The sequence below is a fragment of the Ahaetulla prasina genome, chromosome 3 (assembly GCF_028640845.1).
Source record: "Ahaetulla prasina isolate Xishuangbanna chromosome 3, ASM2864084v1, whole genome shotgun sequence".
Lineage (NCBI taxonomy): Eukaryota > Metazoa > Chordata > Lepidosauria > Squamata > Colubridae > Ahaetulla > Ahaetulla prasina.
In genome coordinates this window covers 173,835,320-173,850,607 of record NC_080541.1, presented here as the reverse complement: position 1 = coordinate 173,850,607, position 15,288 = coordinate 173,835,320, and the positions used below count along the sequence as shown (strand labels likewise).

Here is a 15,288-nt window from a genome sequence, read left to right as displayed (position 1 = left end):
CCCCTTTAAACATGTGTTAGTGAGCTCAGGCATTGATGTCCTGGGAAAACATTTCATAATTTGGTCCTGTTCTTCAGAACTGTTGCCTAAGGAACTTTTATTGGCTTAAGCAGCCTTGACTACTAGCCTCTGGAGTTAAGCCAGTGGGTAGATATTTATATCAGCAGATAAAGAACTTGAGTGTTTGAGAAATGGATGTTTCTGTAGCTAATGTAGTGCTGATTTATCGAGTGTGGTGTCCTGCTTTTAAGGCATCTACTATGACTAATTATTCTGAAATTTTCTCTTGTTCTTCTGTTGCTCTAGGTTTATACCAGCTCTGCGCCCCTTAGAATAGGGTATCATGTGACTAATTTCTATAGTATGCCAAGCCCTTCCATGACACGGGCTGTGCTGGAAACCAAGGAGCTTCTGGAAAGAAATGGGCATGTGGTATGTATACTTATTAGGGGAGAGAGAGGTATATTTCACCAAGGCAATATGAAATGTAAAATTTGTTACTACCAGTTCTATGGGCGTGGCATGGTGGGGTACAACATCAGCTGAAGAGGTTGTAAAAAAAATGCTTTTAGAAGGTTCTGACAATCCCAGCTGACTTGCCTGATCGTCAGAGGCTTTTGTTTTCTTTTAAAAGCATTTTTTTTTGCCTTTAAAAGAAAAAAAAAGCCTCTGACAATCAGGCAACTCAGCTGGGATCGTCAGAGCCTTTTAAAAGCATTTTTTAACAACCTCTTCAGCCAAAGAGGTTGTAGGAAAAATGCTTTTAAAAGCCTCTGACGATCCTAGCTGAGCCACGCAATCTTCAGAGGCTTTTTTTTACTTTTAAAAGCCAAAGAAAAAATGCTTTTAAAAGTAAAAAAAAACAACCTGATGATCGCGTGGCTCAGCTGGGCATGGAGGAGGGGGCAGGGATTTTTGCTACCTGTTCTCTGAACCACCCGCCGCCATCGCTACCGGATCGGGCGATCCAATCCGAACTGGGAGCATTTCATCCCTGTACCAAGGGGATGTCTGTTTCAGAAGGCAACATCAGTAGGTGTAAGAGATTTTTGTATTCCTAAGTATTTGATTTTTTTCACAGTTTGTAAATCTAGTATCTCTTTTATTTCTCTCTTTTGCTTTTCTGCAATATTTTTCACCAATATTTTTGTTTTTTCTTTCTTTATTTTTAAACCTGCAACCTCTCCATAATTCTCTATTTGTTCTAGTAATTTAGGGCCTGTTGTTTGAGGTTCCTCCAAGTTAAATACTAAATCATCTGCAAAAGCTTGTAGTTTATATTCCTCTTTTTTGATTTTCATCCCTTTTATTTCTTCATTCCATCTTATATTTCTGTTTAGCACTTCTAAAGTACTTTAGAGATGTAAGAGATTTTTGCGGAGGGTGCAACAGCAGAGAAAGAGAGAGCAAAACTTCACATAGGTATTATCTGGGCTTTCCCTCCCTTCCTACTAACTCCGCTGCACTACCTGTTGCCAATAAAGGGTGGAGTTTCATGCAAAAAGCAACTTGGCTAATTTTGCTTTTGAGTATTTAAATATTGTATTCTGCTTCACTTTGCCTTCATCTCTGTAATTTGCTTATTAATTATTTATTATGCTAGCTTTGGTATCCACCATACAGAGTTTTAAAAAATTGATTGGATTTGCTTAACACAGGAGAGCCTTTATATATGGGATGGCCCTCAGATTGTTTCCAGGTGGTAGTTAGTTACACAGGACTGCCATTTGTATTGACTTTTGAATAGAATAGAATAGAATAGAATTTTATTGGCCAAGTGTGATTGGACACACAAGGAATTTGTCTTGGTGCATATGCTCTCAGTGTACATAAAAGAAAAGATACATTCATCAAGGTACAACATTTACAACACAATTGATGATCAATATATCAATATAAATCATAAGGATTGCCAGCAACAAGTTATAGTCATACAGTCATAAGTGGAAAGAGATTGGTGATGGGAACTATGAAACGATTAATAGTAGTGCAGATTCAGTAAATAGTCTGACAGTGTTGAGGGAATTATTTTAGTAGAGTTGTGCAAACCTTTCCCCAAGTGTAAGATTGAATCACATGCAAATGAATGCATTTTTATCATTTAGAGCAACGTATTTGAACTTGGCCACTTTAAGATGCATAGGCTTCAACTCCCTTTGTTAGCATGCTGGGGAATTTTACACATCTTAAAATAGCCAGGTTTGAAAAAACATTGATTTTAGAGAATTGTTTTTTTTTTTCCCTCAGTCATGTTTCTGACTGTAGGCATTTCCCCCGATTTTTTTTTTAAAAAAACCTTTTATTGTAAAAGTTCTTTCATTTCTTTTTAGATGGTTCCCTTTAAGCCACTTCACGTAGCCCATTTTATGAACCACTTAGTTCCTGCAACACTTTTCGCTGATGATGGTGCCACTTTACTGCAGTCTTTGTAAGTATTGCACTTTCTATGGTCTGAAGTGTATATGTGAGGAAATAAGAGTAATAGAAGGCTTATTTTGTGAATGTGATTCCCCCCCACCCTCGCTTTTTCTTCTCTTCTGTTTCCAATTATTTTCTATAGGAGAGGCAGGGTTTTAATTTCTGTGATGCTGAAAGCTGCTATGAATGAAACATTTGGGACTAGTGAATTTCAGCTGTTTGAATCTTTTTCCCTCCCCCCCTTGCTTCAAACAACAACATCCCTAACTCTTCTGGAAGCTTTATTTTTATTATGGATCTAGGATACTAGAGGTAGTCCTCACTTAGTGACCAAAATTATAACTGGCAACTCCATCACTAAGCGCTACCATTGCTAAATGGAAAAATCACATGACCGTGATGAACTTACGATGTCTCTTCGCGTTTGTCACACACAGCAATCATTAAGGGAGACATCACGAGACTTTGATTTGCAATTTTACTCCTGCTTTATCTTGTTGGAAGCCAGGTTGTACAATAGTTTATTTATTTATTTTATTAGATTTTTATACCGCCCTTCTCCCGAAGGACTCAGGGCGGTGTACAGCCAAATAATAAAAACCCCACAATATACACATTAAAACAAAAACTTAAAACCAAGCATATTACATAAATGGCCGAAATTTAAAACAATTTAAAACCCTAAAATTCATAAATAACCCCAATTAAAATTTAATAAAACTTTTAAGCCAGTCCCGCTTGAATAAATAAATGCATTTTCAGCTCACGGCGAAAGGTCCGAAGATCAGGCAATTGGCGTAAACCATTTATGCCTCATTCCAAGATTTTAAAAGTCCAAATCTTTTTTCATTAATATATAAAATATTCTAAGGTACAAAACTAAAGAGCAACTTAGATCTCCCATCATACAAGAGATATGTAAATTCACTCTATGATGCAGTCTCTCTTTTGCCAGAGTCATCAATAAAAGAGATATGATCCAATAAGAGTAAAAGAATTGTGCCAAATCTTAAGAAAGCATAAATGTCACTTACATGTTTATTACCATCAAGGCAGTGAATTCGATTAGTTAACTGAGTCAAAGGTTTTCGGAAAGAAGATACATAACATTCTTGAATATCAGTCTTGGTGTTACGTTTCTGCTTCTTTGGAGTTGCTTCAGGATCATAAGACCGTATGTCCCTGCAATGATCGTAACTGTGAAGAGTGGTCGAAAAGGGGGGGGGGTTCACTTTTGTAACTTCACACAGTTGCTACACAAGGCAATTAGTAAATGGTGACCGCCTGTATGTGTGTATGTGAAGGGATGTAAGACTATATAAAAAAGCTTTCTGCAGTAATACAGGCAGGTTAGCATTCTACAATGTTTAAATAGAGAAAATTCAGCTTCAAATCTCCATTTAATCTTAAATCTCAATATTTAGTGCCTCTAGTCCCAATATTCCAGGATTGTTGTCAGGTTAAAAATTAAAAGCTGGGAACAAGATACATTACTTTGAATTCTTGTATGATATTTATGTATCGGCAACACATCAATATAGGTGAGAGGCTTAAATCGGGCAATGAAATCTCAAATGGAACATTGCTGCCAGTGTAAGAGAAAAGTATATACAAATCTGAATGAATGCCAGAATATGAATGCCTAGAAAGAAGGGCGCAATAGGTAGAAGTCTTGGGCAACATTTTTATTTATTTCTTAGATACATTCAGGTGGTTCTCAACTTACAGCCAGTTGTTTAATAGATGTTTGAAGTTACAATGGCACTGAAAAAAGTGACTAATGACTATTTTTCACACTTACAACCATTGCAGCATCCCTGTAGTCACGTGATCAAAATTTGGACACTTGACAACTGGCATGTGTTTATCACAATGGAGTGTCCCGGGTCCATGTAATCACCTGACAAAGAAAGTCAATAGGAAAGCCAAATTCACATATTACTAATTTAGCAACTGCAGTCATTCAGTTAAAAACTGTAGCAAGAAAGGTAGTAAAACAACGCAAAATTCACTTAATTGTCTTGCTTAGTAATGTAAGTTTTGGGCTCAGTTGTGGTCGTAAGTCAAGGACTACCTGTATACCACTTCTCTTCCAAGTATCCAAGGTGACATACACAATGCTCCTCCCGCATTCTGCTGCCCAACAGCAGTCCAAAATTGGGCGAGCAAGAGTGATTGGCCACTATTTGAGCCAGTGAGCTTCTGTGGCTCAAAATGAATCTACCCAGAATCTGGGTCTTTTCCCAGGCCAGTTTGGCATTTTAACTATTACTGGAGTAATAGTTACTCTCATTTTAAAAAGGACCTTCCTTAGGTAAAAAAACTGAGGAAGACATACATACAGAGACAAATATTCACCTGTTTAAAAACTACATTACATAGATGATAGATTTTTTTTTTTTAAAAAAAGCAAAACGTGAATTTGAGCAAGTAAATTGCTTTTAAAATAAATTCAGATTAAAAAAAGCTTTCAGTATAACAGAACCAAGAAATCAGCCCAGGAGATACTTAAATGTATTCAAATCAGTTTTCAATACAGATGAACAACTTGTTGAAAAGCTTGAACCATTTTATGGGAGTTGTTAGAATGTGCTTTTTAAAAGTAGGAAGACATGGAACCAGTAAGAAATAAGAGTCTTTAATGAATTTTTAGTTGGTGACAACTTTAGGCAGTTTGTACTTGAAGTCAGTTTCTTAGTTGGGGTTAAGAGTTAATTGTAATAACTTTTGGGAAGAAAAATGGATCCTAGGGGCTGCCAAATTTAACTGTGAGTTAATTTAAATGTCTATCTTGCATAGGAAAATGGAAATATAATTAATACAATTAAGGTACAGAAGTGAAAACATTGTTAAAGAATGATTGGATAGGGTCTTTTTTCCGTAGAAAAGACTTGCCCTTGTTATCCCTCTAAAATGATTTGGAGAGTACCACCAAACATGTTGATTGGGTATTTAATAGAGATTGGATAGATTTGCATATCATTTTAATGCATAATATATAGTAGCGTGTTTGATTCTGGGTTAGTGTGATAGATGTACTGAGCTGCTATAGCTTATATATATACTAGGATCTGACAGAACACTAGGATATTATGGTTGAACTTCCCAAACAGCTCTTGATAAAAGTGCTTCATTGAAAACCCCTGCAGAAATTTAGAGGTAATGAGAAAAGAGGTCCTTCTATAAATCAGTAATAGGTTGAAAAAAGTTTAGGATGAAGGTTAGAATAAATGGCTAGCTTTTACAATGGAAAGAAATAAGATTCTACATAAATCCTGCTTCTACCAAGCACACAGATTGCGATCATGTGACTGCGGGGTGATAGTTCAACATTTTCTGATTGCTGGAAGAGCTTTGTTGGCCATAAAGCAGGGGTGGTGAAATGCTACCGGTGAAAATGCTACTGGTTCGCCCAAACAGGTAGTATAAAAATACTTTAAAAAGTAAAAAAAAAGTTGTGACGATCGCGTGGCACAGCTGATCATCTGAACTTTTTTTTTTAAACTTTTTTAAAGCATTTTTTTACTACCTGTTCGGGCAATAGATAGTAAAAAGACGCTTAAAAAAGTAAAAAAAAAAAAGGTTCCGACAATCAGCTGTGACAATCAGCCTTGCCACGTGATCCTCGGAACTTTTTTTTTTTTTACTTTTTAAAACATTTTTTTTACTACCTATTGGGGGTCTGTTAGGCCAAAAACGAGGGGGGGGGTAGGGAGTGCTGCAAAAAGAAGGAAGGGAGGGAGGGGACGGCGGGATGGAAGCGATGGGAGAAAGAAAGGGAGGGAAGGGAGAAAAATAGAAAGAAAAGGAAAGGGAGGGTGGGAGGGAGGGAGAGAGGGAGAGAGGGAAAAAGGAGAGGAAGGAAGGGCCACAAACCTGGCACTAGATGCAGCTTCAGAGGACACCTTGAAAGAGCACAGCAATCCAGGGCTGGAAGGGATCTGGAGGTCATCTAGTCCAATCCCCTGCTCTAGCAGGACATAGTTAAAGTGAGTTTCTGTATTTTGACACCCCCCAGTCACATGACTACATAGCTACGTCCACCCAGTCACATGACCCCACCAAGCCACGCTCACCAAGCCACTCCCACAGAACTGGTAGGAAAAACGTTAGATTTCACCACTGCCACTAAGCACCCTTTTCAAAACCATCTGTAATTCCAGACTGTTCTTAAACAAACAGTTTTGACTCAAGGACTAGCTATCTGATTTAGTAGGATTCTTCTCTTGGTTTTTACAGATTAATCAGAATTATTAATCGGAACATGGCAAACAGACATTTCTGGATGCCAGTAGTGCTAGCCGATGCCTGAAATTGGAAGATAACTTCCATTTTGAAAATTATCTTAACATTTTATTTATGTGTTTGGATTGTCTGGATTGTCTTTCAGTGAAGGCGAACCTGTAGATCCGAAACTAAGGAATAGCATACTGATCCTAAAATTACCTTATTGGATGCGAAGAGTCTTGTCCTGGATTATAAAACCAATAGTAAGTAATATCTCTTACTATCTTTATTTACCTGGAGCAGGGTTTCCCAACCTATGTTCAGTTATTGGTGTGTTCTAAGGTGAACATGGCACTCTCACACAAAATTCCTATAACTTCGACTCCATCAAACATTTCATCCCTATTAGTAAGAATTAAGTTCAGTATAGCTTAGTTCCCTGCTCCACATTTTGGATGACAGAGTTGTCAGCCAGTCACTGCAGTTTGTCTCCCAGTTTTCGTAGGCGATGGTGGACTGCATCCATGGGTCTCCATAGTCCTAGCCTGTGATTTTAACCACCACCCTACACCAACTGTAAATATTCTAGCTTTGGCATTCTCATAATTAATATAATGGCTTTGTACTAAAGTAATGTAGGGTATATATCAGGCTGCACTGAAACAACTGAGCCACCTTTATTTTCAATCTTCCAAATGGGTTGGGACTATTGTTCTCCAGCCAGAGAATGCTAAAGAAGTAGATTTGTGCTTCTTGGGCTAGTTGTGTTTCATTCTACGTTTTTGGTGGAGTATATAATATTGAAGAGACTTTACCACTTATTTTTACATCAAACCCAAATTTTTCATTTATTTTTCCTTAGATTATTCGTCAGTCAAAAAGTTTGAGCAACCTGCAACAAAGGTAAATATTTTTGATGGGAGATTAAGGCCTTCATCTCTTAATATTGCCTTTGTAGTAAGTGGGTTGATTTTTTGCTTCCTGATTTTATAGTTCCTGTTTGGATGGAATTAGTGATGAATATGCTTTTAACCAAGCAGAAATGATTGCATCTGAGGTAAAGGTTTTCCAGCAGTAGTTTAGTATAAAACAAGGACCTATGAGTTGCATTTTGCATGTGATCCTAAAGAACTATGATATAACTGTAGAGTGTTAGAGACTATGTATGTGCAGAACTAGCTAGAATGGATTGCTCCCATCTATCCCAAAATTAAAAGAACATTTTATTTCTTAAATCTTGGAAAGGCTATAGGGTGTCACAGAATAACTTAATGTTATTTTGAATCTATTTTTAGCACTTGGAAGATGAAAAATCTTGCAGGAGTGCCCATTTTGTGAATATTTTGCTAACCCTGCTAACACTAGTTTTCTGTGTATTTATCATTTTGTGAAATAAAATAGGGAGGGGCAAAGTACAAGGGATAAAGGAAAAAGGAAGAGAAAGAAAATAAAAATAGTATTTCTTCAATACAGTTACAAATTTAAAATTCATTCATCTTTTGATCTGAAATTCAGTAATGCACTATATAATTACCATAAACAGTTCTAATTGGCAAATCTCAAAAAATATAGCATTTCTTTCACTCTCAAGCAAAAAGTCCAAAAGTCATTTCCATGTAGAAACAAAGCTAGACAAAATCTTTTCTTTACTCAAGCTAGTTAGTTTTGCCATCATCCAATTCCATTAATTTTACCACCCATAATATACTGTCGAAGCCAACAATTCTAGTCAGCACCTGTTTTGGATCAGATGCATGGTTCCTTTTGACATTTCCTAAAATATTTTGTGTACTTTTTACTTTCATATATTTTTCCGTATATTGTCATTTTCAGATACCATTCCTTTTGCCTTTATAGGCTAAATATGGGCTGGAGGAGTTGTGGGTTGGGAATACTGCTTAATCCATTCTTAGTATGATATTTTCTAGTCATTCTCCTTCTTATTTCTAATTACAGAAGGAAATAATTTGAGCTAATAATAAAAAAAAATTACACACACACAGAGAGTATAGGAAGATTTTTCTTATCAGAAGGGATTTTTCCTTCTGCTGATGCTTTTTACAAATATTTCTTGATCTCCGTATTATTATTTTTTTATTTATTTATTTATTAATTAAACTTTTATACCGCCCTTCTCCCGAAGGACTCAGGGCGGTGTACAACCAAGATAAAAAGCAATAAGTATACAAAGTTAAAAATCAATTTAAAATACCTATTCAATAGTGGCCGAATTAAAACCGTCAAATTGACCAACCTAAAATACCCCATATAAAATTACAGAAGATTTAAAAATTTAAAATTTAAAATTTAGAAATTTAAAAAATCTAAAAAATCAGTCCAGTCCCGCTTGAATGAATAAATGAGTTTTTAATTCCCGACGAAAGGTCCGAAGGTCAGATATTTGGCGCAAACCGGGGAAGGTCGTTCCAGAGTAGGTGCTCCAACAGAAGGCCCTTCCTGGGGCCGCCAGCCGGCATTGCTTGGCGGACGGCACCTGAGAAGACCCTCTCTGTGAGAGCGCACGGGTCGATGGGAGGCATAAGGTAACAGCAGGCGGTCCCGTAAGTACCGGGCCCTAAGCCATGGGCGCTTTAAAGGTGGTAACCAGAACCTTGAAGCGCACCGAAGACCACAGGTAGCCAGTGCAGACTGCGCAGGAGTGGTGTTACCGGGAGCAACGTGGTGCTCCTCAATCACCAGCAGCTGCATTCTGGACTAGCTGAAGTCTCCAGGTGCACCTCAGGGGTAGCCCCATGTAGAGAGCATTGCAATAATCCAGGCGAGAAGTGACGAGAGCATGAGTGACCGTGCATAAGGCATCCCGGTCCAGAAAGGGGCGCAACTGGCGAACCAGGCGGACCTGGTAAAAAGCTCTCCTGGAGACGGCCGCCACATGGTCTTGATCATGATTAATGATCTCGGCAACCATTGGTTTATTTTGCCAAAGTTAATGTGATAACTTTACTGCCATTAATATACTCTAGTCTTGGGCCCAGTTAGACTTTCAATTCCATTCTGCCCAGAAGAATTAAGTCAGCATAGCTGTATACCATCAGTTGGGGAAAGCTGTTACAAGCCATGAACATAGGCAGCCAATTCCATGCATCTGCAGTTCATATATTTTCTTTGACTTTTTAGGTCTGTAAAAGAACTCTGGAAATGTCACTCGGAAATTGAGGTATTTTTTTTTAATCTTTCCAAACTGCATTGTTCATTCATAAAATAGTTGCTCAAAGAATAGCAACTCAAGAGCCACCTTTGCTGTGCTATCTGTCTTCTTGCCCCTACCATATTCCTGCTCTATTTTTTAGATGCCAGGTTTATACATTGAAAAATAAAGGTATCCCTGATATATATATTCATCTCTTATCATTAGGAATATTGCAGAGAATTCACTGAAGAATGGAAAAGACTGGAACTGGATGTATTGCTTTGTCCTGCTATAGGTCCTGCTTTTAAGAGTGGGTTTGCTGGAAAAGTCCCAGGTAATTTTTAAAAAACTCGGAAAACCAAGTTTTAAAAAGCATGTTGGTATTCTTTAGATCCCATGTAGTGTCCTACTCCTATTCGACCAGATGTGACTAAATCCTAGGGTTGGGATGTGCTTTGAGGTTGGGCAAAAAGTTCATGGAATAACACAGGGGAGTGCAAATATGGTGCTTGTTTGCAACCCTTTGAACTACCTTTTCTATGGCTGTACTGTCCCTAGGAAAAGAGGTGGCTGCTTAAAGAGCTTGCACTTTTGAATCTGAAGCACTGCACAATCCTAATATACTCCTGTTATGGATCTTGCCATATTGCATAAGTTGCCCCATCCTGGCTTATAAGCAAAAGAGTTCACATTGGCATGTTTCGTGTTGATGTTAAGCATCTTATCTCATTAACAATTCAAATATGCTTTTAATAATGTCTGTCTAGTTCTCTGTACACTTAGACAAAAAACTTCATCTAGGAGTGACCAAATAATTCTTTGTGGAATCATAATGTTCAATCTTGCTTTTCCATCAGTTAAGAGCCAGTTTAAAGGCTGATGGATGGCAGTTTTCCTTCAGTCAGCCTTCACAAACTAGTACACATTCATTATTTTGAGAATGCATAACTACACTTTTTGTGACAGTGCAGACTGTATTTCTAAAATACTTCTTAAATGGATTGCAGACTTCGGAAATCTAATTTAACAATAGAGTCTCTAAGGTAAGTCATCAGTATCCATATAGCCTCCAGAATAAAACTGTTTCAAGTGTGTTTTTAAAGAGAGGAATGTTAAAGACAACACGTAGAGCTGTAAACGTGAAACCTGCTGTGTCTGTTTTTAGTTGCTCGAGATCGGCTTCAGTTTTTTCAAATAATTTTCTCATATGTAGATTGGGGAGGAGATATATGTGATTAGAATTATGAAGTACTGTCTTCATATGTGCTGTTAATCACTGCAAGTTGCTCAAGAGAGCTGCGTAGCCATTTAATTTCCCTTCTGTTTTTTGTCTATACAGAGGTCATTTCTCATACCATTTTATATAACTACTTGGACTTGCCTGCTGGAGTAGTACCAGTTACAACAGTGACAAAGGAGGACGAAGAGGAGCTAAAGAGTTTCAAAGGACACTACAATGATTTGGGGGACAAACTCTTTGTAAAGGTACTTGGAATTGCTTCATGACAGTGGCCAGCAGCATTTACGGGTAATCCTTGAGATATGACCATAGTGGAACCTGTCCATTATGGTCGCATGTCATGATGGCCGTGAAGCGAGATGGCCTCATTTAACCCCCATACCCTGATCTCTCTGATGCAGCTGTTAAACAAAAAGGCAAGTTATTAAGTGGAACATGGTTTACTTTAGATATAGGGCCTTAGAGACCTGCCCTGGCCTTCTCCAACCCTGAGACACTACCTTTGTGTGACCACAAGGAATTGTGGGCAAGCTGAAAATGGCAATTCCTTCTTAAGGGCAGCCATGTGGCCTGTCCTCTTTCTCCAGCATGAGGCTCAGATGGAAAACCGGAAGCATCGCGGCAAGACTGGCTGGAAAATAGTGGGCTCTGACAAGCCTCACGAAAATCCAGCCAGACAAACCGCTGTCGGGTGGGGTGTCTTTGGACCAGAACCTTCTTGGAGGGATGGTGAAGAAAGACAGGCGCCTCAGACGACCAAGGGGAACAGGCAAGTTCCTTGAAGGGTCGGAGGCAGCTCTTTGATCTGGCGGCAGGGATGGCAGCCATTAAAACGACCACTCTAAGCTGGGGCAACCAGACTTGTGATATGTGCAGGTGCGATGTTTGAATGGAGTATTGCTATCAGGTGAGTGATTGGCCAACTTGCATAAATAAAATTTGACCAAAAAAAAGAGCTCTTTGAAAGGTAAGGGTGTGATGGATGACAGACGTGTGGGGAGTAGTCCAAGGCCTGCAGGGTCCCAGTGGAACAGGATTGGGCGGAGGAGGGGGGAGAGAGAAAGAGAGATGGGGGGAGAGAGAGAGAGAGATGGGGGAGTGCTGTAGTGTCCTTTCTGTCAGTCATAAGGGCTAAGGACTGTTGTGGTGCTGCAGGAGCCATAAGTTCAAAAGGGGGTTGGTAAAGAGCTTTCAGGAGGTCTGTTGTAACTTCAGATGATTATTAAGTGACCATTGTTATCTGAAGAACTATCTGTATTTGACATTTGCTGTAAAAAGCTGCTTTCTTTATTCTATCCTTGTAGGCAGTGAAAGAGTCTGTGGGGCTTCCTGTGGCTGTCCAGTGTGTGGCTTTGCCATGGCAAGAAGAGCTCTGTCTCCGGTTCATGAAAGAAGTGGAGAAGCTAAGCAGAGAAAAATCAAGGAAACAATGATACGATATCACAGGAAGCAGAATGGAATTCTTCCATACTAACCATGGACTCTGGGGACTGATTTAGTTTATACAACTAAGGGAAATCACTATGGATGAATATGTTGAGCAAATGTAAGGGGAACAATAATTTAGGTTGAGCTGCATACCTTTAAATACTTTCCATTAAAATATTGAGTGCCATTCCAGCCCAATAGATATAAAAACTTATCAGGTCTAAAATAATGAAACTGACGTTTTTAATGTGCTTTTGGAATCAGAGTGTCTGTGGATGGAGCAGATAGGAAACATTTGAAGAATTGATTTTTCCTGGCAATTATGTACATGAATGGACAGAAAAGTCAGACATCTGATCGTGTATATGGGTGTGATATTATTCCAATGCAATGTATTCATAAAAACAAAATTTCCCTAATCTTCCCTGGGCAGAGGTGAGAGTATGTTTGTCAGTTATTTAGCAACTTAGCAATAGATTAATCTTCAAGTGGTTTTAAGTTTGAAAATGAATAACTCTTGGCATCGATTAAGACAGGCTGAAGTCCACACATTCTTTTTCCAGGACCAGTTTTTTAGGTTCCTAAAACTCACTACAATTCAGCTAAATGTATTTGTTCAGTTTGATACGTTTGCTATTAATACAACATTCTTTTTTGGAATTACAACTTTTTGTGAAACAATGGCATGGCTTTTATCACAATTACAAATACCTGTGATCTATCCCTTTATTTTTGCTTAGCTTTGATTCTCTAGATCCTCTATTTATTTCCATATAGAGAAATGATATGTCCAGTGTTTATACAACAGTAACGTTTCCTCCCAGTCTTGCATCTCTGCAGCAAGCCCTTCATCTCTTCTTCAATTCCTATCTGACATGTTTCTGCCCAATTTTCAGTTTTCCTCCATTCAACATACTGGAAGCCTATAAAGTCAAATTGCAATGTGAATAAATAATCTCTATTTATTAGGTTATATAGCCTTATTTTCTCTCGAAACACAAAACAGTATATATACAGCAGGAGTGAAATGCACTTACCTTCGCTACCGGATCAGAAATGTGAGTGCACGCACCTCTTCTGCACATGTGCAGACGGTCAAAAATGGGATATAATGACAGTGGGCGGAGCCTCCCGCTGCCAGCCCTACTGTCTCACACAAGCCGGATAGATCCGGCCGGACTTCATGGCTAATATACAGCCTATATATAGCATTTCCGTTGTTTTCTTATAACAACTCTTTTGAGGTAGATTGAGTTGAGAGGTAGTGATTGATCCAAAATCATCCAGTAAATTTCCAAGTTGTGCAGTTGAATCTAGTCCTTGTCTTTGTGATCCATTTGAACACCCAAATCCACACTATATGCATTATTTCCAAGCCAAGTGATCCAAATAATATCTAACCTCCCTCCCTCCCTTCTTTTCATCCATCCATGCAGGCATTGGCATTTCCCCATGATGCCAGACATCACTGGACAAACAATGTTGGAATGCATGGTACTTTTGCCAATATTGGATCCCCCCAAAAATTGTAGTACTACTGAAAAAAGTCACATTTTTTCATTGATCCTTCTCAATTGATAGTGTGCCATTCCATAATACATTAAGAAGTCTTTATCTGAATTTTCAACTTCTCGGGAGCATTAGATATATCTGTATCTACTATATCACAGTTATTTTAAGGGGTTGCCATAAAGATGAGGGAGTCAACCTATTCTCTAAAGCACCTGAAGGCAGTACAAGAAGCAATGGATAGAAACTAATCAATGAGAGAAGCAATCTAGAACTAAAAAAAAATCCTGACAATGAGAACAATAAACCAGTGGAACGCTTGCTGCCAGAAGTTGTGAGGGCTTCAGCACTAGAGGTTTTCAAGAATTGAACAGCATTTGTCCAGAATTGTATAGGGCAGGGGTGTCAAACTTGAGGCCCGTGGGCTGGATGCGTTATGTACTGGCCCTGCCCCTGCCTGGTTTAGTGAAAAGGGAAAAAGTCCCGATACGTCACATGACGCCACCGTGATGATATGAGTTTGACACTCCTGGTATAGGATCTACTGCCCGAGCAGGGGGTTAAATTAGAAGACCAAAGTCCATTCCAACTCTGTTATTCTGTTATTCAGTTATAAAGCAATTATAAAAAGAACTATATAATTAGCAATTTAGTACCTACCGTAAGTAGAAGAACTGGACATGGCATGTAAAGATTTGATAAAGTCCTTTGAAGCAAACTGGTTAAGGCAGAAGCTCCAGAGTGTTTATTACCTTAGTGCTGAAATATAGACTTGAATGGAGAACAAGGGCAAACTAGTTATCAATCCAATCCTAAATGGATTTTTGAACTGGTGTTCATGGCTGGCATTACCCTCTGAAATTACTTTTAAGGCCCAAAATAGCTTCTTGGCAACCTGCATGTATATTTGCCTGATTAAAGGTTGACTATCTCTGTCAAGGGCAACAGAATTATCACCTTGAATCATTGCCCAATGGTTCCTGAGAATATAGCCAACCAATACACAAACATGCAGGAGAATTTCATATGATGATTTTGATACTTAAATCTAAGGTTGAATTGGCAGTCATGACCAAATACAAAGCAAGGTACCCAAGATAATGCTGAACTGAAAAACTAACAAATCTGGGTGACATCTTCACATGGCACATCGGAAAAGATTAATTTGCAATCGTGAGAATGCAAGCTGTAAGAATTCTTTCACTTCGACACAGGCTACCGCCGTCAGTAAATTATTCTCAACATGAACAACTGTTGGGAATCTCATGTTAAGCTTTTAAGCAATGACAAACTGGAAAGGCATATAATGGCTCAA

General features: G+C 38.5%; 1 protein-coding gene and 1 long non-coding RNA gene across 2 annotated transcripts in view; one reads left to right on the top strand and one right to left on the bottom strand.

Annotated features, from left to right (window-relative positions):
• The window catches only part of LOC131195222 (fatty-acid amide hydrolase 1-like), a 27,028-nt gene extending 13,596 nt beyond the window's left edge, over positions 1-13,432 (top strand). Inside the window, exons 8-15 of the mRNA XM_058176977.1 lie at positions 307-432; positions 2,331-2,428; positions 6,809-6,908; positions 7,508-7,548; positions 9,784-9,823; positions 10,022-10,130; positions 11,136-11,281; positions 12,341-13,432. Of these exons, the coding sequence (XP_058032960.1) occupies positions 307-432; positions 2,331-2,428; positions 6,809-6,908; positions 7,508-7,548; positions 9,784-9,823; positions 10,022-10,130; positions 11,136-11,281; positions 12,341-12,469 (789 nt within the window). The 3' untranslated portion in view covers positions 12,470-13,432. The remainder of the gene's footprint in view (positions 1-306; positions 433-2,330; positions 2,429-6,808; positions 6,909-7,507; positions 7,549-9,783; positions 9,824-10,021; positions 10,131-11,135; positions 11,282-12,340) is intronic.
• The window catches only part of LOC131195223 (uncharacterized), a 15,963-nt gene extending 675 nt beyond the window's left edge, over positions 1-15,288 (bottom strand). Inside the window, exons 1-2 of the long non-coding RNA XR_009154381.1 lie at positions 14,634-15,288; positions 6,295-6,388 (exon numbers count right to left, since the gene is read on the bottom strand). This is a non-coding gene — a long non-coding RNA (uncharacterized LOC131195223). The remainder of the gene's footprint in view (positions 1-6,294; positions 6,389-14,633) is intronic.